Source organism: Phoenix dactylifera, chromosome 16 (genome assembly GCF_051530095.1).
Source record: "Phoenix dactylifera cultivar Ajwa chromosome 16, Ajwa_hap1_PhDact_Kaust_v1.1, whole genome shotgun sequence".
NCBI classification, from domain to species: Eukaryota; Viridiplantae; Streptophyta; class Magnoliopsida; order Arecales; family Arecaceae; genus Phoenix; species Phoenix dactylifera.
This window is the reverse complement of record NC_143205.1, coordinates 7537182-7561370: the sequence shown is the minus strand read 5'-3', so window position 1 is coordinate 7561370 and position 24189 is coordinate 7537182. Positions and strand designations below refer to the sequence as shown.

Sequence of the window (24189 nt, the reverse complement as noted above, 5' to 3'; positions counted from 1 at the left end):
CTTTATAATGGGTCTCAATAAAACTCTATTTAATATATGACATGAGGTATTAATGGCTTCTCCCCAAAAGTACTTAGGGAGGTTACTTTCACATAGCATGGTTCTAGCCATTTCCTCTAGGGTTCTATTTTTCCTTTCTACAACTCCATTTTGTTGTGGTGTTCTAGGTGCAGAAAAATTATGAGTTATTCCCTTTTTATTGCAAAATTCATCAAATAGATGATTTTCAAATTCCGTTCCATGATCACTTCTAATAGCTATGACTGAAGTATCTCTAGCATTTGTTACTTCTTTATGAAATTTCTTAAATACTGAAAATGCTTGATCTTTATGAGCTAAGAACATGACTCAAGTATATCTAGAAAAATCATCTACAATAACTAGATTATATTTATTTCCACCTAGACTTGTGGTTCTAGTTGGTCCGAATAGATCCATGTGTAGTAGTTCTAGAGGTCTAGAGGTAGAGACACAATTTATGGATTTAAATGAGTTCCTTGATTGTTTGCCATATTGACAAGCTTCACATATTTTATTCTTCTCAAACTTTAGTTTTGGCAAACCTATCACGGAATCTCTTTTAACTAGTTTTGATATTGTGTCCATACTTGCATGACCCAACTTACGGTGCCATAACCAACTAGCATCATTATCCTTAGTTTCATTAACAACTAAACATGGGTTATGTTTGGCAAGATCCTCAAGGTCTACTACATACACATTCCCACGTCTTATTCCTTTAAAAACTAAACTGTTGTCATTTGAGTTGGTTATGATGCATAAAGATGGTTTGAACAAAACATCAAAACCTCTATCACACAATTGACTAATGCTAAGTAGATTATGCTTAAGATCATCAATATATCTAACATTATCAATAAAGGTTGAAAAGATGATTTGTACTTTACCTATACCAATGATGTGACCTTGGTTATTGTCTCCAAATGTCACAGCACCTCCCTTCTTAGGCTCAAGGGTGAAGAATTGGTCTTTGTCACCCGTCATGTATCTTGAGCAGCCACTATCCAAGTACCAACAATTTTTGTCGACCTTGGCTGCAAGACACTCCTACACAAGCAAATCATACAATTTTAGGTACCCAAGTTTTTTTGGGTCCTTCATGGTTAGTAATGTTGGTTCCTTTTGGAACCCAAACCCTTTTAATTTTTCTCTTAGTTTTTCCTTTTCTATAATCACACACATTTGCTTTATGTCCTAATGTTCCACAGCAAAAACATGTTATTTTCTTAGTTTTGCTTTCCCCAGCTTTTACAAAGAAATTACTAAGGAGCTTTTGCTTATTTTTAGGTTTATACCCTAAACCAGCTCTATTGAACACAGCTCGTTGACTTTTAAGTATCATTTCTAATTTTTCTGAGCTATATGTAAATTTTTCTACAAAAGGCTTGTACTTTTCAAGTTCTAGTGCCAATTTTTGTTTTTCTATTTTTAGTCCATTTAGGTCTTTTGTGAGACTCTCTTTTATGATTTGTTTATTGTTTTTAAGTTCTAATATTTCTTTGGTTAGTCTTTCGTTATCTTTAATTAAGGCACTAGTCTTTTGAATTAACATTTGGTTGCTTGTCTTAAGTTCTGAATTTTCTTTAATGATAACATCTTTATCCTTAATTAATGTATCGTACTTACGGAGGTGAATTTGGTTAGTTAGTTTCAACTCTTTGTTCTTAAGGTTTATTGTCTTATACTCGTCCATTAATTCATTGAAAGCATCATATAATTCATCAAAGGTAAAGTCTAAATGTGTTTCGGATGTTACCTCATTGTCGTTAGCCATAAAACATAGGTTGGCCTTTTCTTCTTGTTCCTCATCCGATGATGATGATGATGTATCGGAGTCCGATAGTGTGGAGACGAGGACTTTCTTTTTCTTGTACTTGCTCTCCTTCTTCAGCAAAGGACACTCAGCTCTGAAATGCCCCGGCTTCTTACACTCATAACATCCGATCCCCTCATTTTCCCTTTCCTTATCTTTATCCTTGTGATAGGAGCTTGAGGGGCCTCTCCTTTGATGAGAGGACTTCTTCCGGTTGATGAATCTACGGAATTTTCTTACAAGGAGAGCCTCATCATCATCTCCCTCATTGTCTTCCTCTTCACTGCTACTGCTGCAAGACAAATCTTTGTGAGTGGAAACAAATTTTAGTGCTATTACCTTTTTCGTGTGAGAGGACTCTTCTTCATTGTGTTGTTTCATTGTTAGCTCATGCGTCATGAGGGATCCAAGTAGCTCCTCGAGTGGCAGCTTGTTTAAGTCCTTGGCTTCTTGGATTGCCATCACCTTGGCTTCCCATGACCTTGGTAGACAACGAAGAATCTTCCTGACAAGCTCACTGTTAGTATAATTTTTGCCAAGGCTTTTTAGGCCATTGACCATGTCAGTAAATCTAGTGAACATGCAAGTGATTGTTTCATTAGAATCCATTTTAAATAATTCATACTTATGAACTAATATATTTATTTTGGATTCTTTTACTTGATTTGTGCCCTCGTGGGTCACTTCAAGTCTATCCCAAATCTCTTTTACAGAAATGCAAGTAGAGACTCTATTGAATTCATTTCTATCTAAAGCACAATAAAGCACATTCATGGCTTTGGCATTTAGTTGTGCCTTCCTTATGTCATTGTCATCCCAATCCTTTTCAAGCTTGGGTACAGTGACACCCTCTACATAAATGGATGGGATGTATGGTCCATTTAGTATGGTGGTCCACATCTCATAGTCTTGGGCTTGGATAAATATTCTCATCCTAGCCTTCCAATATGAGTAGTCGGATCCATTAAAAAATGAAGGTCTATGGGTGGACTGGCCCTCAATATGAGAAGATCCAAATGGGGTTGTCATTTTGATCTTTTACTCTTTAGGTAATAGAGTTCCGGCTCTGATACCACTTGTTGCCCAGATAGACAACCCAAGAGGGGGGGTGAATTGGGTCTTAAAATAATTATAGCAATTAAAAGGTTTGTGAATAACTAATTAATGCTTTTTGCAAGTGGATTAATTAGATGCTGTTACGGGGGAACTTAGCCACCATGCCCCACGTGACCGGCACGCGCGCCCAGGAAGACTACGGCTGCCCCTTGATCCAGCAATCCGACCTCGGGTCGGATATCTTCGGCTCCGCAGCTCGACCCCGAGTCGGCTGCCCCTTGATCCAGCAGTCCGACCTCGGGTCGGATATCTTCGGCTCCGCAGTCCGACCCCGAGTCGGCTGCCCCTTGATCCAGCAATCCGACCTCGGGTCGGATATCTTCGGCTCCGCAGCCCGACCCCGAGTCGGCTGCCCCTTGATCCAGCAGTCCGACCCCGAGTCGGTTGCCCCTTGATCCAGCAATCCGACCTCGGGTCGGCAATCTCTTGACAACAACAGACTGTTCTCCTGAGGCACGCCGCGGCCCCCTGCTCCACTACTCCCTGCAACGGCCGAATCCGGCGCTGCCCCACGATCCCCTGTAACAACCGTACAAAGCGGAGCTCCACTACGCCCTGCCATGGCCGTACCCGGCGCTGCCCCACGACGCCCTGTAACGGCCACGTCAGTGGCAACCCCATCGTGCCACACGATGACCAATCCCCAGAAAAACCCCCCAGCCTGATGTATATGGGGCTGGGGGGGAAGGGGGAGGGTAAGCAAGATTCTCCATAGCATCATCCTACCTGCTACCTCTCCTTCTCCTTCGATTTCCTCTAACTTGATCGTCGGAGGGCCCCCACTACCCCAGTGGTGGTGCGAGACTTGCTTGCAGGTTTCCCGGCGGAAGGTGGAGCGCAACCAAAGCAATTCAAAGGGAACCCCGTTCACACCGCTGTGCCAATCGTTCTCGGTTTGGACCCCCAGCAACAGTTGGCGCTAGAGGAAGGGCCCGGATCTCAGAGCGATCGTAATGGCACGGCGAGGTGGTCGTGGAGCTTCCAATGCTTCCGGTCGCGGGGCCTCTCGCGCCACTGGCCGGGAGGCCGCTGCATCTCCAACACGCTCTCAGCAACACTCCACCGCCCCACCGCCCATTCAGATGGTCGAAGCCGCCCAGTTCGACCAGCTAACCCAGCAGGTTCGCACCCTCGCGGAGGCGGTGCAGAATCTGCAGGGTGCGATGTCCCGGGCGCCGCAGCAGGCTCAGGAGCCGCCGCTGCCTGAGCGTTCGCCTGTCCTCCTCAACCCGCGCTCCTTCCTCTCCCATGGGGAGGAGCGCCGGCGCGAGGAGGATTCTTGAGCACGCTCCATTCTGCTGGGACCTTCCCACCGGAGCTGCGCGGGGTACGAGAGGCGGGCCCGGGCGCGTTCCCAGACCCCCCAGTCCTCGAGGAACCCGCGCTCCAGTCGGTCCCCCTCTCGCCGCTCCTTGTCTCCCACCCACCGGTCGCGCTCCCTGGACCGGCGGGTGGACGATCTCCACCGACAACTCCAGGTCCTGAAGGGCCATTCCAAAGATCTCTTCGCCGACTTAGAGATCTCCTCCCAGCCGGCGCTCGCCTCGAGGATCCTGCGGACCCCGAATCCGCCGGAGATCAAAATGCCGGCGATCGAGCCCTACGACGGGGCGGCGGATCCGCGGGATCACGTCGAGAGTTTCAGGACCCTTATGCTCCTCCACGGAGCACAGATCCCCTTCTCTGCAAGGCTTTCCCGACAACCCTCCGTGGCCCGGCGAGGGCATGGTTCGCCGGGCTGGAGGCTGACTCAATCCGGTCCTTCGACCAGTTCACTCGCCTCTTCATCACTCATTTCGCCGTCAGTAGCCGGCGGCGACTGGTCTCCGACTCCCTCTTTGATGTCCGGCAAAACGAGGGAGAAAGCCTGCGGGATTATCTTACCCGCTTCAACAGGACTACGCTGGAGGTCCGGAACGTGAGTCAGGAGGTAGCTCTTTCAGCCCTGAAGCGTGGCTTCCGAAAGGGCAGACTCACCTTCTCCCTGGACAAACGCCTGCCGCGGAGCTTCCCAGAACTGTTGTCCCGGGCGAACCAGTATGCGGACGCCGAGGAGGCGGCCGCCCACCGGAGCAAGGAGGCCGCCGAGATCCCACAAAAGCTTGGGAAGAAAAGGCGGAAAGAGGCACGCCAGAGGAGGAGCCCGACGCCTCAGCGTCGGCGCAGAAGCCCGTCGCCGGCGAAGAACCACGGCGCCCCACGCCCTCGCTCTCCGCCCCGATGTTTTCACCGGTACACCCCTCTTCTGACTCCCCGGGCCCAGATCCTTATGGAGATCAAGGGGCGGGAGGACCTCCCGGCCCCGAGACGGATGCGGAGGATCCCTGGGAAGAGGCCCTCCCGGGCGTACTGTGAGTACCACCGAGACCACGGCCACGACACGGAGGACTGCTTCCAGCTTCGGGACGAGATCGAGGCTCTCATCCGCCGGAGGCGTCTCGGTCGATATGTGAGCGACCGACGTCCCCCCGCAGACCCGCGTCCGGCCGACCCGGCCCCTCCGGAGCCTCGAGAGCAGAATCGACCCGTTGCGGGCGTAATCCACACTATCACTGGGGGCTGCTCCCGGCCCGTGAGGAAAGCAGGGGGCTCGACGGAAGCGTTAGGGGCGGCCGTCGCAAAGAGGCAGAGGGTCGGCAATGTAATCACCTTTTGTGATGAGGATGTAAAGGGGGTTCAGACCCCCCACGATGATGCCATGGTGATCTCCCTCACTATGGCAAACTATGATGTAAGGCGTGTTCTTGTGGATAGTGGAAGCTCAGCTGATATCTTGTTTTACGAGGCCTTCCAAAAGATGGGCTTGTCCAGACAATTGTTGCACAAAATATCCACCCCCCTCATAGGATTCACCGGTGACGCTGTCCCAGCGGAAGGTGTCGTTGAGCTGCCTGTGACTGCGGGCGTCGCACCCGCAGAAGCCACGGTGCGACTCGGGTTCTTGGTCGTCCGTGTTCCCTTGGCCTACAACGCTATCCTCGGACGACCCGGACTGAACGCCCTTCGCGCGGTGGTCTCTACGTACCACTTGCTCATGCGGTTCCCCACGGCGGTCGGGATCGGGGAGGTCCGAGGCGACCAACCGACCGCACGGCAATGTTTTCTAGCGACCCTCAAAGGGAAGAAGCCCGCAGAAGCCCTAAGCGTCGAGTCCCTTGATGCCAGAGACGAGGTGGCCTTGCGGCAGGGGGAGCCGGCCGAGGGTGTGGTCGAAGTTCCCCTCGAGGAAGGCCGCCGGGACCGGGTGGTCCGGGTCGGCGCCAATCTCGACCCGGGAGCTCGGGCCCGGTTGGTGGAATTCCTCCGAGCCAATGCCGATGTATTTGCCTGGTCGGCGGCCGATGTACCTGGGATCGACCCGGAGGTCATTTCTCACGCCCTCAACGTCGATCCGACCCACCGGCCAGTGAAGCAGAAGAAGAGACACTGTGCCCCGGATCGGATCCGGATGGTCGACCAGGAGGTAGACAAACTCTTGGAGGCAGGATTCATAAGGGAGGTGAGTTACCCCGAGTGGCTGGCAAATGTTGTACTTGTCCGGAAGGCGAGCGGGAAGTGGAGGATGTGCGTCGACTATACCGACCTGAACAAGGCGTGCCCTAAGGATAGCTTCCCGCTTCCGCGGATAGACCAACTGGTCGACGCGACTTCCGGATATCAGCTGCTGTCTTTCATGGACGCCTTCTCCGGTTACAACCAGATAATGATGGCCCCACAGGACGAGGAGAAAACTGCCTTTATAACGGACCGGGGGCTGTACTGCTACAAGGTAATGCCCTTCGGTCTGAAGAACGCTGGCGCCACTTACCAGCGCCTCGTCAACAAAATCTTCAAAGAGCAAATCGGCCGAAACATGGAGGTGTACGTGGACGATATGCTGGTGAAGAGCCGCCAGGCAGACCAGCACATCGTGGATCTGGAGGAGACTTTCACCACCTTACGGAAGTTTCGCATGAAGCTGAACCCAGCGAAGTGCGCCTTTGGCGCTTCGGCCAGGAGGTTCCTTGGTTTCATTGTCAACCAGCGGGGTATCGAAGCCAACCCGGACAAAATCAAGGCCATCCAAGGTATGTCCCCTCCGACTAAAGTAAAGGAAGTTCAGGAGCTCGCTGGAAGGGTCGTCGCGCTCGGGCGATTTGTGGCAAAATCGGCCGAACGCTGCCAACCATTCTTCAAGGTGTTAAAACGCCCAAAAGACTTCCTCTGGACTGCCGAATGTCAAGCAGCATTCGACCAGCTCAAGGAATACCTGGCGTCTCCTCCCCTACTGTCCAAGCCGCAAGAAGGGGAGATGCTCTACCTCTATCTGGCGGTCTCCCCAACCGCGGTCAGTGCGGTGCTGGTTCGGGAAGAGGCAAAGCTCCAAAAGCCTGTGTACTACATCAGCCGGGTCCTACGGGACGCCGAGACGCGGTATACGAAGGCTGAAAAGATCGCCTTCGCGCTGCTGACCGCGACCAGGAGGCTCCGCCCCTATTTCCAGGCCCATTCTGTCACCCTCTTAACTGATCAACCGTTACGACAGATCCTCGGCAACCCCGAGAATGCGGGACGGCTGGTGAAGTGGGCAGTAGAACTCGGTGAGTTCGACATCCGCTACCAGCCTCGACCCGCCATCAAGGCCCAGGTGCTCGCGGACTTCCTCGCTGAGTGCACGGTGCAGGAGGCGGAACCTAGACCGCCGGAAACGCCCAGCCTCGACCTCCCGACCTGGACGCTTCACATCGATGGGTCGTCGAACCCCGAGGGTGGAGGGGCCGGGCTGGTCCTTACCAGTCCTGATGGAGTGATAGCCGAGTATGCCTTGAGGTTTGGATTTTCAGTTACCAACAACGAGGCGGAGTACGAGGCCCTAGTCGCAGGACTCAAACTCACCGGGGAGCTCGGCATCCGGCGTTTGAAGGTCTTCACCGACTCCCAGCTGGTGGTCGGGCAGGTCCGTGGGGAGTTCGAGGCCCGGAGCCCGACCATGCAGAACTACGTCCGGAAGGTGCAAGCACTCATTCCCGACCTCGGCAGTGTCGACATCCAGCAGGTTCCCAGAAGCGAAAATGCCAGGGCCGACAGGTTGTCCCGCTTGGTGGGCGCAGAGGCGCACAACTTGTCGAGGGCAATCTACCTGGAGACCCTGGATGCCCCGAGCATCGGCGAGGCTGGAGCGGTGATGGCGATTGATCCGGAGCCGTCTTGGATGGACCCGCTCGTCGTCTACCTCGCCGAAGGGATCCTCCCTGAAGACGAAGATCAAGCTCGGCGACTTGTCAGGAAGTCTGCCCACTATGTACTCTATGAAGGGAGGCTGTATCGGACCTCGTTTACCGCCCCCCTCTTAAGGTGCCTCCGCCCCTCGGAGGCGGCCTACGTCCTCGGCGAAGTCCATGAGGGCGTCTGCGGATCGCACTCGGGGGCTAGGTCCTTGGCGCACAAGATCATGAGGCAAGGCTATTATTGGCCTACCTTGTTGGAGGACTCAAAGGATCACGTACGGAAATGCGACGCCTGCCAGCGCCACGCCAACGTCCAGAGAGTCCCTTCTGTCCCCTTGGCACCAATCACCGCCCCCTGGCCCTTCGCACAGTGGGGAATGGATATCCTCGGACCATTCCGCGTCGCTTCCGCCCAGCGGAAATTCTTGATTGTTGCAATCGACTACTTCACCAAGTGGGTGGAGGCAGAGCCGCTGGCCACTATCACGGAGGTGCAAGTCCGGAAGTTCGTGAAGAAAAACATCATTGTCCGATTCGGGGTACCCCAGGTCCTCATCTCGGATAATGGTCGACAGTTCGACAACAAGCATTTCCGTGACTTCTGCGAGGAATTCGGGATCGAGCATCGGTTCACATCTGTGTCGCATCCCCAAACCAACGGTGAGGCCGAGGTGACAAACCGGACAATCCTCCATGGAATTAAGGCGCGAATCGGTCGGACGGGGCAAGCTTGGGTCGAAGAACTCGAGAACGTCCTTTGGGCGTATCGGACCACGTATCGGACCCCTACCGGGGAGACGCCTTTCAGCCTAACCTATGGCACGGAAGCGGTTGTCCCCGTGGAGCTCGGACTCCCCTCGCCCCGGGTGGCTACGCACCGACCCGAGGCCAATTCGGAGCAACTCCGAGGAAACTTGGACCTCTTGGAAGAAGCGAGGGAAATGGCGCAGGTTCGGATGGCGATGTATCAGCGGAGGGTGGCCCGATATTATAACTCCAAGGTCCGACCAAAACTTTTCAGAATCAGAGATCTGGTGCTAAGGCGAGCCAAAGCATCTCAACCCGCGGAAGGTGGGAAGCTGGCGCCAAATTGGGAAGGCCCGTATAGGGTTCGCTGGGTAAACCGACCTGGCTCCTACCAGTTGGAGGCCCTAGATGGTCGAGAAATTCCAAGGAGCTGGAATTCCGCTAACCTACGGGTGTATTACCAGTAGAAAGACAAAGCCAGAAAGACAGTTCAAAAAATGTATAGTCCTTTTCATTTCAATAATTCCTGGTCACAATGGCGTGTTCGTGTGATTACAAAGAATTCCCAGAGGGGGATTGGGGAGTAAAGAAAGTAAGGAAGAGGTGGGGACTCCGTAGAGTTGAAGATCTGGGATCCCGAACCCTCCACCCGAAGCAACTGCAATCCCACCGGGCGTGGGTGCTTCTCCCCGGAGGCGCCATCGACGCCTCACGCAAAAGACGAAGAGCCGGCGCGGACGAAGAAGAAGTGGACGAAGAAGGAGTTCACACTGCTCCTAGAGGAACGCCACCTCCAAAGGATATTCCGGCCCTCCCCAAGAGAAGGGGAGGGAAGGAATACAAGGGAGAAGAGCGCGAGGAGGCGCGATCCCGGATGAAGCGTCTGGCGCAGAGCTCAATCGGGAGGTGGGACGGAAAAGAGGGGGGATGTGATCCCGGATGAAACGCCTAGAGCGGAGTTCCACCGGGGAGAATCTCCCCGTTGATCCCAGATGAAACGGCTAGTTGGCGGAAGTCGCGAGGGGCGCACCTCCCGTTCTTCCGGCAGGGGCTTTCCAGCCACGCACCGGAGAGGAGGTCCACGATCCATGGCAACCTGAACAGCTCCGGCTTGGCAGGCTCCACCGCACCCGCACTTATATTTATAGCCAAACTGTGGCCCCCCGGTCGTTCCGATGCGGGTGGCTCCAATAAATGCGGGCGCATCGAATCCGGAGCCGTTCCGGCTCTCGAGGCGTATCCTCCCACGACCTCCTAAACGTCGTTCTCCTTAATTGCATTCTTCATGCAGGACACTCCGGGCGGCGTGTATCCCACGGCACACGTATCTCCGCACGCGCCCAGGCCGCATCCGCCTCGAAGAACGCACGTATCGCGGCCGCTTAACTGGCACTCCTCGCAAGCAGCAACTGGCCGATCCGATTTCCCAGGTAACGCCTCAATTAGCATTTAATAGCCTTCTGGTGTTCCCCAGGCGACGCGTCGAGAGGAGGAGAAATACGATCGCAGCTGGCCACGGAGAAACCCCGTCGAGCGGCAAGTGATAGGCGCGCGACCAACGAGCGGAATTCCCCGAGGCTCAGTCCTCGGATGCCAGGCTAACTCGATGATCATCCCGGGAGCAGACTAGCCTGAAGCCCCGACCGGTCGCCTCGGCTTGCGCCAGCCTTGGCCGACCAACGAGCGGAATTCCCCGAGGCTCGGCCCTCGGATGCCAGGCTAACCCGATGATCATCCCGGGAGCAGACTAGCCTGAAGCCCCGACCGGTCACCTCGGCTTGCGCCAGCCTTGGCCGACCAACGAGCGGAATTCTCCGAGGCTCAGTCCTCGGATGCCAGGCTAACCCGATGATCATCCCGGGAGCAGACTAGCCTGAAGCCCCGACCGGTCGCCTCGGCTTGCGCCAGCCTTGGCCGACCAACGAGCGAAATTCTCCGAGGCTCGGCCCTCGGATGCCAGGCTAACCCGATGATCATCCCGGGAGCAGACTAGCCTGAAGCCCCGACCGGTCGCCTCGGCTTGCGCCAGCCTTGACCGACCAACGAGCGGAATTCCCCGAGGCTCGGCCCTCGGATGCCAGGCTAACCCGATGATCATCCCGGGAGCAGACTAGCCTGAAGCCCCGACCGGTCACCTCGGCTTGCGCCAGCCTTGGCCGACCAACGAGCGGAATTCCCCGAGGCTCGGCCCTCGGATGCCAGGCTAACCCGATGATCATCCCGGGAGCAGACTAGCCTGAAGCCCCGACCGGTCACCTCGGCTTGCGCCAGCCTTGGCCGACCAACGAGCGGAATTCCCCGAGGCTCAGTCCTCGGATGCCAGGCTAGCCCGATGATCATCCCGGGAGCAGACTAGCCTGAAGCCCCGACCGGTTGCCTCGGCTTGCGCCAGCCTTGGCCGACCAATGAGTGGAATTTCCTGAGGCCTAACCCTCGGATGCCTGGCCTAGCGCCGGAAGGATTTTCTGAGGCCTAACCCTCGGATGCCTGGCCTAGCGCCGGAAGGATTTCCTGAGGCCTAACCCTCGGATGCCTGGCCTAGCGACGGAAGGATTTCCTGAGGCCTAACCCTCGGATGCCTGGCCTAGCGCCGGAAGGATTTCCTGAGGCCTAACCCTCGGATGCCTGGCCTAGCGCCGGAAGGATTTCCTGAGGCCTAACCCTCGGATGCCTGGCCTAGTGCCGGAAGGAGTTCAAGAGTCAGGAGTCGGCGAGACGCTATCAAGAGTTAAAAAGAGGAAGGACGAAAGTGAAATGAGGAAACACTTTGTTTGCATTAACTTTCGTTGCATCAGGGCCGAGACCCATACAACATGGCAAAACGCCAACATACAAAGAAAAGAACAAAGAAAAAGTACAGAGGGTCAGCTTGGAGGAACCCCTGGATCGGGAACGGCGAGCACGTCCGCGAAGGGTAGGGAGACGGTTGGAGAACCGGCAGGCAATGGCATCGGAGGGGAGTCGAGGAGGGAGACCCCACTCAGGTCAATTCCGGGGTATTTAGTGGACACCCTTGCCAGGCCTTCATCGAAGCCTAAGGCAAAGGAGTCGGACCCCGCATCCGACATGTCACGAATGAACTCGGCGGACTGACGATAGGCCTGTACCGCCTGACGCCCGATTTCTGCGCTCTTCTCGGCCAGCGCCGCCTCCGCTCGCTCCGTAATTTGAGCTTTCGCTTCCATGACCTTCGCCACAATCCGCTCGTCCGCCTCGGAGGAGACCCTCAGCAGATCGGCCCGAGCCTCCATGAGCTTCGCCTCGGCAGCGACGCGAGCAGCCTCAGCCTCCTCCAGGCGCGAATGAAGCTCCTGGTTGCTCGCACGAGTCCCCTCCAAGGCCGACTCCAATTCGGCCATCTTGGCTTCAAGAGATCGGGTTCGGTTGCGGGCGTTGTCGGCCGACTGCTGGGCCTTCTCCCACCTCTTCTGGAAGTCGGCAGCCTTCCGGGACTGCTTTTCGGCTCGCTCCTCCGCCTTCCTGATCTCGCTTTCGAGACCCGAGGCAACCTTGAGTTGCTCCTGAGCCTCCAACAGTTGCCTCTCGAGGGCGGCGAAGCCGAGTGCCCGCTCTTCGGCCACCTGGAGCCTCGTCTCGAGGTCCCTGGTCGTTCTCCCCGCCGCAGCCTGGCCTCCCTCCTCTACAGCTTTCAGTCGGCTCTCGGCCTTCGCCAGGAGCCTCGCCTGTTCCTCGTGGCTCTCCTCCAGACGGATCATGTACTGGGCGAGCTAAGAGACAGGAAAAATGAGAGCGTCAGACGGGGATCAATAGAGCCTATAAATGACGAAAGCGACAAAAAAACACTCACCGACATGAGGCAGACGCAGCTGGCAGCTCCGACTTCAGGGATCCTCATCTGCCGGACCTGCCTACGGTCACCCTCCAGCAGCACCGTCTCGATGAGGTTTCGGGCGCCGGCGAAAATGAAGGCCGACCCCGACTTCGCCCCGGAGCCGGACGGTGGTTCTGCGGCCTTACCCTTACCCATTGCTTGAGGGAGAGTCATGCCGACCATGCTCAGGGCGGGGGCCGCGCTAGAAATCGACAGGGTCCCGCTCGGCCGAGGCCTCGGCGCGCCCCTCCTCGTATCATCCGAGGCCGACCGAGTTGAAGGCCGGGCTGGGGACCGACCGCGTCCGACCCGGCCGTCTCGGGCGCGCCCGGATGACACCTCCGGAAAAGCGGTAGTCTCATCACCGGAGGGCTGATACGGCGCCAACTGTCGGTCCGAGCCCGCGGCGTCCCCCTGATCGGTAGGCCCGGACCCGTCTGTCGGCGTCGGAGTCGCCTGCTGGCGGGGCTTCTTCGCCGGTGGGACCCCGCTCGGAGGAGTCCGTTTCTTCCTCCGGACCGCTTCCAGTAGGGACGCCCTACTAACAGCCATTGCCCTGTCCGACTGCATGACGTCGTCGATTTCTGCAAAAAGAACGAGATGGTTAGAAACTGAGAAGCTGATGGAAAGAAGAAACGAAAGAGGAGAAAAGAGCTAAAAAAGAAGAAGTGATGGCGGGCTCACGGTCGGCGGGGACCGAGCTCAGACCGACGTTCACCAAGGCATCCTCGGAAATAAGGCGAGCCACCGGGGGGAGCCGGCCCTCGGCAACCAACCCCCTCAAAACGGCGACGCCATTGGACTCCTCCCTTGACAACCTCGATAGGCCGATCGGGGACTTCATCGGCGTCTCCCAGGTTGTCCCGATTCCCCAAGAGGGATCTACGTCGATGAAAAAGAAACGCTCCTTCCAGCCATGAATGGAGGAAGGAGCCTCCTTGACGAGGCCGCACCCTAGCCGCGCCGCAAAGCACCACCACCCTCTGTCCCGGGGGTGGCCGTTCAGGCCGTAGCATTCCCAAAAGACATTCAGGGTGGCGGGAACCTCGTGCATGCGGCAGAGAACCTGGAAGGCCGTCAGGGTACGCCATGAGTTCGGCACCAGTTGCGTCGGCGCCACTCTTAAACCTCGAAGCACCTGCACGACTAAGTCCGAGGGGGGAAAGCGGAACCCAGCCCGAAGGATGTCCTCATTAATGGCGACCTTCCCTGGAGGAGGATGGGACATCCTCTCCTCAGGCCCCGGGAGCGTAACGTTGCAGGCTTCGGGAAGGTGGTACCGGGCCACGAACCTATCTAGGTCTTCGGGGACCAGCTCCGACTGAATGCGGTCCGCTCTTACTTCGTCCATCCCTAACGGCCAGAGAATCTACGGTCAGGACGGGGTCAAGAGGGGAGAAGGGACCGGAACGACTGGGGTACACTAATACGAAAGGAGAAAGTACGGAGAGCCCTAAATTGAAGAGTGGGGCAACTCACCGGAAGGGAAGGAAGAACGGCTCCGAGAGCGTCAAAGGAGGAGCGAACGAACAGTCCGACAGCAACGGCAACAGCACAAGGGAGAAACTCGAGGATGCCTGTGAAGAGAAAGGCGGACGGGGGAGGGCCCCCGGTTAAATAGGCAGAAAGGCGGGTGACGCCTCGGTGACGCAAGAGGACGCCTGGCTACCGAAGGATCGTTCTCGCCCCAAAGGCGAATCGACGCCATTAAGGAAGGATGTCCGCCGAAATCCGCAGACCGCCAGATCAGCGACAACCGCCATACGCCATAAAAAAGGGCGGGGAGCTCGGAGCGCGCGCGCCTTTCCGAGGGATGGCGGCAATCTCGAAGCATCACTCCCTTCACCCGTTTCCCTCCTGGTTCCAGGCTCGGAAGTGGGGGGCTACTGTTACGGGGGAACTTAGCCACCATGCCCCACGTGACCGGCACGCGCGCCCAGGAAGACTACGGCTGCCCCTTGATCCAGCAATCCGACCTCGGGTCGGATATCTTCGGCTCCGCAGCCCGACCCCGAGTCGGCTGCCCCTTGATCCAGCAGTCCGACCTCGGGTCAGATATCTTCGGCTCCGCAGTCCGACCCCGAGTCGGCTGCCCCTTGATCCAGCAATCCGACCTCGGGTCGGATATCTTCGGCTCCGCAGCCCGACCCCGAGTCGGCTGCCCCTTGATCCAGCAGTCCGACCCCGAGTCGGTTGCCCCTTGATCCAGCAATCCGACCTCGGGTCGGCAATCTCTTGACAACAACAGACTGTTCTCCTGAGGCACGCCGCGGCCCCCTGCTCCACTACTCCCTGCAACGGCTGAATCCGGCGCTGCCCCACGATCCCCTGTAACAACCGTACAAAGCGGAGCTCCACTATGCCCTGCCATGGCCGTACCCGGCGCTGTCCCACGACGCCCTGTAACGGCCACGTCAGTGGCAACCCCATCGTGCCACACGATGACCAATTCCCAGAAAAACCCCCCAGCCTGATATATATGGGGCTGGGGGGGAAGGGGGAGGGTAAGCAAGATTCTCCATAGCATCATCCTACCTGCTACCTCTCCTTCTCCTTCGATTCCCTCTAACTTGATCGTCGGAGGGCCCCCACTACCCCAGTGGTGGTGCGAGGCTTGCTTGCAGGTTTCCCGACGGAAGGTGGAGCGCAACCAAAGCAATTCAAAGGGAACCCCGTTCACACCGCTGTGCCAATCGTTCTCGGTTTGGACCCCCAGCGACAGATGCTATGTGCAGTGTATGAAATAAAAGTAAGAGACAACAAGACAATCACAAACACAAGAAAATTTATAGTGGTTCGGAACTAACCCTTGCTCCTACGTCCACTCCCCAAGCCTCACTTGGGAATTCACTATAACCCCTCGGATTACAGCCTGTTGTTTTACAAGCTCACAACCTAACTTGTTGTTTTACGAGATCACAACGAACTCGGTCGGTTTTTCCAGGCTCACCGACTAGAACCACCCGATTGTTTTTCCGGGATCACAATCAAACCCTTACACCGTTGGTTTCAACCTAGGCTCACCAACAAACCTTTACACCCTTGATTCAATTTCCTGATTGAATCAAGTAAGGAACAAATGGTTTGAACAAAAGCTAACAGAAAAATAAAGCTTCTTAACAAGCAGATATTCAGTGATATAAATAAGAGAGAAGTTAAGAGCCCTCAAACAAATTTATGAAGATGTAGAGGAGGGCTTCTCGAACTCGGGGTCTCCTCTTGAGTGTCTCGAAGACTTGATGACTGAAGGAGACTTCTTTAATGCTGGGAAGAGTTGGTTGGATGGAGTTTAATGCCCCTCTTCCTTCTTTTCCTTTGAAATCCTTTGGTAGGTGAAGATTCTTTTTTTTCTTTGAATGGAATGTCACTTCTCTACCTTGCTACAGTTCTCTATGGCTATTTAAGCCATTCCCCATGGAAACTAGCCGTTAGACACAATCTTCTAGCCGTTCTGCACATTCTGTACATCCTGACAATGTTTCCGTTGGGATCGGAGTCGACTCGCACGATCTGGAGTCGACTCGGCTGCAGCAGGAGTCGACTCATGCTTTTCTGGAGTCGGCTCGGCAACTGTTTCGGATTTGAATTAAAGTGCTCTTCTCGACTGGGAGTCGACTCGACTTAACCCGGAGTCGACTCCCCAAAGTCTGGAGCTGACCTGGCACTTTTGGAGTCGACTCATTCCAAGGAATCCATAGATTGTATTCTTCAACTTTGCTCACTTGAGTCGACTCGAAAATTCTGGGAGTCGACTCGGCGCTCAGAGTCCGAACTCCCGATCTTCTGTCTTTTGACTCGTGCCGTCCTGGAGTCGACTCGAACTGTTTCGGAGTCGACTCGGCTCTCAGTATCCGAAAAACAGTCTTCTGTCTTTTTGGGGTAGCGCTGTCTTGGAGTCGACTCGAACTGTCTTGGAGTCGACTCGCCTCTCAGAGACGAAAATACTGTCTTCTGTCTTTTTGGGGTCGCGCTGTCTTGGAGTCGACTCGAACTGTCTTGGAGTCGACTCGCCTCTCAGAGACGAAAATACTGTCTTCTGTCTTTTTGGGGTCGCGCTGTCTTGGAGTCGACTCGGACTTTGCGGGAGTCGACTCGGCTCTCAGTGTCCGAAAGTTGCTCTCTGACTTTTGCCTTGTATCACACTGGGAGTCGACTCTCGCTTCCTTTGGAGTCGACCTGCCAACCATCGGAGTCGACTCGAGTTCCTCAGGAGTCGACTCGGCTCTCAGGGTCCAAAATAACTTCTTTGTCTTTCTGTCTGTAACTCCCTGGAGTCGACTCGTACTACCCTGAAGTCGACTCGGCAGTATCGGAGTCGACTCGCGTTCTTCAGGAGTCGACTCGTTGACAGATTTTAAGTTGGATCTTTCTGTTCGTCTGTCTGTTCTCAGTCGGAGTCGACTCGTAATGTACAGGAGTCGACTCGAGCTTGTGCCAGTGCTTCTGATACGCTTGGAGTCGACTCGTAATCTTCCGGAGTCGACTCGAGTCTCAGACTTTGGTTCAAGTTGACTTCTTAACTTATCCAAAATGTCTTGAACCAAATCTAGAGACACTTAACCATAAATTTACAAGAATTTCACTGAAACACTAGATTGAATTCATTAGTAAACATAAGATATACTCAAATGCTTTGAGCTCATCAAAATCAAATAGGGTTACAATCAATCACTCCACAGATCGAAAGGATGCTGGGTGCAATCAAGTACTCCCGAAGTCTGTGTATGAGTCAAAATGGGATTGACCGCTCCAGATTATAGGAGTTGATGTCTCGTTGTATTTCAATTCAGTAAAACCTTGGCCAGGGTAAACCAAGTGATAAGTCACTTGATTTGATTATTTGAAATACACTATGGATGACCGGACCCAGAGTTCGACATTCCACCCTGAGGTCATCTTGAGCATCGATGGTCATAGGGATGAATTATGCAATAACCATATGTCTAGGTTCTTGAATGTTGCTTTGCATATTTGACCTATCCGGACGTCGGATATCATTGCTAGATGGTCACCTCGATTAGTGCATGGAGTAGTTCATGTACTATCGGCTTAGTGTTCGAACCTATCGGAGTCACGCACATTAGTCAAGCTAAGTAGGAAGGTCTTGACCCAATTTGATTAAGAATTAAATTATGGGTCATTTGGAATTTGGTTCTGTCTATGTTCAGCTAGCACTGAGCATGAGGTACATGCTAAATTTCAAGGATGAACAACTAATTAAGTCTGTATTCCGGGTCAATCAAGTTTCAATTAATGTAATTGAACTTGATCAGGACTCAATTATTGAGATTGGGTTTGATTGAGTCTCAATTAGTGTAATTGGAATCGATCACGATTTAATTAAGATTTAATTTTGTATTTGTTCTGATCTAAGTCGGACTTGGATCGAGCAGAAACTGGACCCAATTGAATCTCCTATGAGTCGGACTCGTGTGGAATTTTTTCGGGTAAAAAATTCATTCAAATAGGCTGCCAATTTGGTTTAGAATCAAATAGGCTAGCTTATGATCAAATGGGCTGACCCATTTGAATCAGAAGCTGACTTTTCCCATTTAAATTGGCTACTGACCGTGAATATTACTCATGGACCCGTGGATCACTCCCCCTCATGGACCATTAACACTTTTCCTGCGAGCCGCGACTCTCACCTGGGACGCATGAAACAGAGAAGCTCTGTTCCACGCGTCTGCGACCCTTTGGACCGGCGATTGCACGGCCAACCGGCCTCCGGCCAAATGGCCGACTGGACCGAAATATGCGGTTTTGAACCGCCAACATTCCAGTTCAGTTTGATTTTTGAAATCCGACAGTAATTGTTATTAATCGTTGTTTTTTTTCCATAGTTGTTTTTGAACAATTGTTTTCAAATTCATTCATATTCGATAATGAATAAATTCAATAACGCTCGGCCATTTACGCCTCTTAACTCCTCTCAGCGTTGGCCTATTTGTAGGCCACCGTTTCCTCTCGAAAGGAGAGAGAGAGAATTTTTCTTGGGAAGAAAACGTCAGACAGAGAGAGGTTGATTCTGTGAAGAAGAAGAAGAAGAGAGAGGAAGGAGTCCTTTCTCTCTGGTGATTTGGAGTTCGGCCCAGGTTCGGTGTCCTCTCCTCCCTTCCATTCCCTCTGTGATCAGGATCAAGAGACGGGCGTCTGTTCTCAGGCATGCTGTGAAGAAACGGGAGAAAAGAAACCGAAGAAAGAAAGAAAGAGAAGAAAGAAAGAAACAGAAAAGGGAAGGTTCTTTTTTGGATTTCCTTTCTTCCAAGGGTCCTTTTGCAAAAGATTGTTTTGCACGAGTAAAGACATCATCCAACCTTCTTGCGAAGCTTGACGTGCGTGTGAAGTAGAGGGCTTGCAGATCCAGGCCTCGCAGAGCTACCTTCAGGGATGCAGATCCAGATCCCGATTACCTCGACTAACTTCCGCTGCGGGCTTGAGGTAATTTTACATAAAAGTTAAATTTAATATTTATAATTGTTATAAATAAAATAAATAAAAAATTTTAAAACTGATTTTCATGCCTGGCGTTTGATTTTATCGGACAACTTGGAAAATTTTCCCTTCACACAAGACCATCGACCACGTGCTCTTTCAGTGTGGGTGGGCGAGGCGAAACTGGCAGCTATCTGGGTTCCCACATAGAGCCTGGGTCTAGAGGGACCAGTTCGTGCAGGCCATTCGACGATGGTCTGGTAGCCCCCAACTGCATCATATGGCTTTTGGAGCAACCTACATTGCCCACCAGATCTGACTAGCCAGAAATGCTCGTACTTTCGGCGAACGCAGCTTGTGTCCACAGTTCGCTTTGTAGCAGAACCGAGCACATGCAGCGGAGCTTTTTCAGGGTACCCCTGCGGGCAGGCCTTTGATAGCTCAAGATATCTGGGACTCTCCTTATTCTCAGATAGCACCACGGATGGTGTTCTTCACCTCGGAGCCTCCACCCCCGAGCTTCCTTAAGGTCAATTTCGACGGGTCAGTACTGGATGGAGGGCTTAGAGGAGGCGCAGGTTTTGTTATCAGGGACTCGCACTCGCAGGTGGTGGCGGCTGGTGGCTATCAGCTTTCAGACACCATTATTTTCGGGGCTGAGCTGCGAACAGCCTGGGCGGGCATTTGCTATGCTCAACGGGTGCTGCAGGCCAACTCTATCATCATGGAGGGTGACTCGAGCACAATGATAGGTTGGATCCAGGGGGGCTCGAGTGGCCTAGGTGGGGACCACCCCCTGCTGCAGGATATTTGGTTGATGGGCAGGGACGAGGTGGCTTTTCAGGCCAAGCACGTCTTCAGAGAGGCCAACAGTGTTGTGGACTGGGGGGTTGCTTATGCGGCCAATCACTCCGGTGGCACCTTGTAGACCCGAGAAGAGGGTTTGCCTAGGGCATTCCGTGATATTCTATTTTCTAATTTTATTGGATGTATTCGTACCCGTGTAGTTTGACTCGCTCGCCTTAGCCAAAAAAAAACATCCAAGTAGTGTGTACATCCACTAATTTTTCTAATTGCCACACCATAGTTGGATATTATGTATATAGCTACTAGGTATGCGCAATATATTAAAAGTAATCTGAAAACAATTTCTTTCCACCTACAAGCAATCCTTTGATATTTTTATTTTGTTGCAAATCGGTGTATGTTGTGGCAAATAAATGACTAAGGTGATTGATAAGTGCTAAATAATGTATAAATTAATCTATTTTTCATGGCACTTATGATTATTTTTATACATATATTTTTAGATTTAAACATAAGAAAATGTTTTCCCCTTCATTACGGCATTATTAAAAATAATTCGAGTTTGCTTAATTTTATTGATTGAGTCTACTGTATGCAGGTTGAGTCAAGTTCATTAGGGATTATTTCTGGATCTAAACCACATGCACCCCGCAAATCAAGACCCTCTGATTCAGTCACCTAACTCTTTTTCCACATGATCCAATTCCCCTATTTTAATCTCAAAAAATAATAAAATCCCTTCAATTATTTGTCTCCCAGATCTTAAAGCATACCATCATTTTTTTTGCACGAATCCCAAAGCTCCATCCACATCTATTCACATCTCAGCGTCACAAGCTCTCCCATTTCCTCTGCTGTTGAACCAACATTCCAAAGCTGCCCCGAATCAGTCTCCAACTAAGTCCAAGCTTATCCCCTGTTCCCATGCACTCCCAGCCAAATCCAAACTTCCTTGTCCACGGATCCCTCCACGTCTACGAACAAAATCCATCCCAAGCTCATCTCTTTTCAGCCGAATTCTCATTATCCCACGACCGCATTAGATCCATCCTTATCCAAGCAACCGTACGGGTCTTCCCCGCGTTCACTTCCCCTGCTTCACGTCCGCAGCATCCACAGGTGATTCTCTCAACGTCTCAGAGTCTTCCCGCAACCAATGCTCCACATCACAGCCGTAACTTCCTTCCAAGCCAAATCCAGAGCCCGTCCCAGCCTCCCTCCGGATCATGTTCGTTACCAAACTTCATCCCAACTCCCCTTCTTCATCCAAACTCCCAGCCTAGATCCCCTCCACGGATAAGCTCTCAACAACGTCACCAGATCATCATCTCCCGTGTCCCACAACAAAACCAAGCAATCAGCCGAATCCAAACCTCCACGTCCTTCCCAGCTCCCCTCCTTCACTCCATTCTCTTCCCAGCATCTGTATCTCCACGTCACCACGGAATGGATCAACATCCCAAGTGCATCCCGAGCTCCACAGAATCCCCTGTTTCGGAACCACTCCCAGCCGGCATGCCAGATTGACTCAAACCAATCCAAGCATCCCACATTCGGCCATCCGTGGATCACGTCCCAGCTCCCTTGTTCCTAGCCGAAGAATTCTTCCAAAGATCTTCCTTCCAGCCGAGATCCGATCCTCTCAACATTTTGAAATCCTCCCACGTTCGCCCATTCGCATGAGATCCTCCCAACGTCCACGGTCTTCCATTGCTTCGGAACAAAGCCGGGATCTTCTCAACCATCTCCTCTTCATCACGAATCAAGGCCTCAGCTCCCAGCTCAACCTCAAATCCAGGCGTACGTCCTCTACGATCAACGTCCACGTCTCTGCTTCTTCTAGATCAGCTTCCCTGCTTCCGCAACTGCTCAACGCATTCACAACTTCTTCCGCGTCGTCCACGCAAGCCAGCAAGCAAGAGCTTCTCCAAGGATCCAGGATCAGATCTACAACGTTTTTGGGATCACCTCACGAATCCAGCAAATCCAGCAGCCCCCATCCGCAGAACGAATCAGCATCCCAACCGCGTCCAAGATCTTCTACCACGTTGAAGAAGCTCGGTTTCTTCCTCTCATCGATTGCTTCCACGTCAACTGGATACGCTTCAAATCCCAGCATCTAGTTGTTCCCAGCCATCCGCTTTTCCTCTCGTTTGTTCGATTTCAAAGCTTCACGGATCAATCTCTGAGGAACAGAACATCCAACCGGCATCCAAATATCCGCGCGATCAGCTCTTATCTCGAAGATATTCTGAGTCCTTATCTTTCCAATCGCACGTGAAGCAAAACAGAGGAGAGAGGGGGAGATGGCAGCCTATAAAAGGGGTCAGGCGTGAGCAGAGAAGGCATTCTTCCCACCCATTCTTCTCTTCCATTCATTCCTCCCCCACCGGGGGGGGGGGCATTCCCTCTTCCCCCACCGGGGGTTGCTCCCATCATCTCTCGGAGGCCACATCCCACGGGAAGAAGAAGAGGAAACAGGGGAGGGAGTGAGCCACGGGAACATGAGAGAATAAAAAAATAAGAGGAGAGAGAAGAGTTTTGTTATTTTGGGAATATTTCAAAGAAAGAAATCATGAAGGAAGAGATGGGAGCCTGCTGCTGTGCTGCTGCTGCCGTCTCCAACTCCATGCAGGGCTGATCTCTTCTCCAGGGCCGGATGTAGCCCTAACAAAGGGCCAAGGGTTTTTATATTTTTAATTTCTATTTTTGGAGTTGTATAAACCTTATTCTGCTTCTAATGAATATTTTATTTCATCTCATATTTAATTTCTGTGATTTTAAATATGAAGTTTATACAACTGCTCTTCATGATCATTGAAGTAAAAATAAGATAGTTCATGCTTAAGGAAGATGCGATGTGCTACCACCTTAGATTAGGGTAGACATTTCATGCTAAACTAAAGATGGATTATGCCTAAATTACTTCTGTGAAATTTTATTCGAATGCTTATTAGGCTTGTAGCCAATTTGCATGTTAATCCAAGAATAAATTAAAATATAAATAACCCTTGTTCCGATGTTAGTGGTGAATTTCTTGCCCTAGGTTCTCCCAAATTGATATCATTTTAATTGCATTTTTTTTATTCAATTGCTTAGTTTAATAGTCTTCACAAATTCATCATTTTAAATATTTTTATTTTTAAGAAAAATAACTATACCCCAATCCCTGTGGATCGATACCCGTAATCACTATCCTACTAGATACGTGCTATTGCGTGGTCTTTAAAGTTGACTATCAATTTTTGGTGCCGTTGCCGGGGATTGTTAGCATAGTTGTTTTTCTTTTTATAAAAAAAAAAACTTTCAAAAAAAAAACTTTCAAAAAATATATATATCTAAAATAAAATAAAAATATTTTCTATTTTTTTGTTACTTTCCTTATCTCCTTCTTCTCTCTTACTAATTTTTGATTTTGGTATTATTTAATCAGGAATCGAAGAAGACATCTGGGACGATCAAAAAGGAAATTGCTGGAAAAGGAATGCTGTAGAGGTTTGCCTAAAAAAAATTAAAAAAAAAATTGCTGGAGAAATTTTCTTTGGTAACCTCTAAACCTTTCTTATTTAAATTGATTCCCAGTTTGCCTGAAATTTTGTGGTGATTGTTTGATTTTAATTTCAGCGAAAGTGTGAATGCATGCTTGATACACATACACCAATTAATCCGCACATAGTAAGGGCAATCACCCCAACAAGATAAGAACTGGATTTCATCACCAGATTCTTGCCCAAATTAAGTGAATCAATTCTCACATAGTTACCACTCTAATTAAAATCAATTAGACATTGGCCTCTAGGGACATTCGAGCTCAATAGGATGAAGATCACCGAAAGTTGCACCAATTTCGCTCTGTGGCTCAGTTGATGTCTAGGCAAGCTTTGTCCCTTTAAGGGAGACAGTTTATCTGTTCGAGGCAAGTGGTTTTTAAGTGGGACCTTTGCAACGCATCGTGACCCCCCCACTTACCTGGGAGCTTACCTGGTCAACTTAGTTCATTAGACCAGATTGGAGGCTTAGGTGCCCTCTTCAAACCAGTTAGGAGCTATCTAGTGATTTTAGGATAAATATAAGGAATTGATGTGTTTTTCTTTTAATGCATGCTTGGCCCATTTTGACTTTGATATCGACAAGACCATAGGGGCAGTCAACTCCGTGCTCGACAATCAGTCTCCCACAAATTTTCTTCTTTGGAAAACTCGGCATGAACC

General features: G+C 51.9%; 1 protein-coding gene across 1 annotated transcript in view; it reads right to left on the bottom strand.

The window, feature by feature from the left end:
- LOC149751102 (uncharacterized) overlaps positions 1 to 12892 on the bottom strand; it is a 36955-nt gene extending 24063 nt beyond the window's left edge. Inside the window, exons 1-2 of the mRNA XM_089927930.1 lie at positions 12713 to 12892; positions 12102 to 12632 (exon numbers count right to left, since the gene is read on the bottom strand). Of these exons, the coding sequence (XP_089784056.1) occupies positions 12102 to 12632; positions 12713 to 12892 (711 nt within the window). The remainder of the gene's footprint in view (positions 1 to 12101; positions 12633 to 12712) is intronic.
- Positions 12893 to 24189: the final 11297 nt, after the last annotated feature.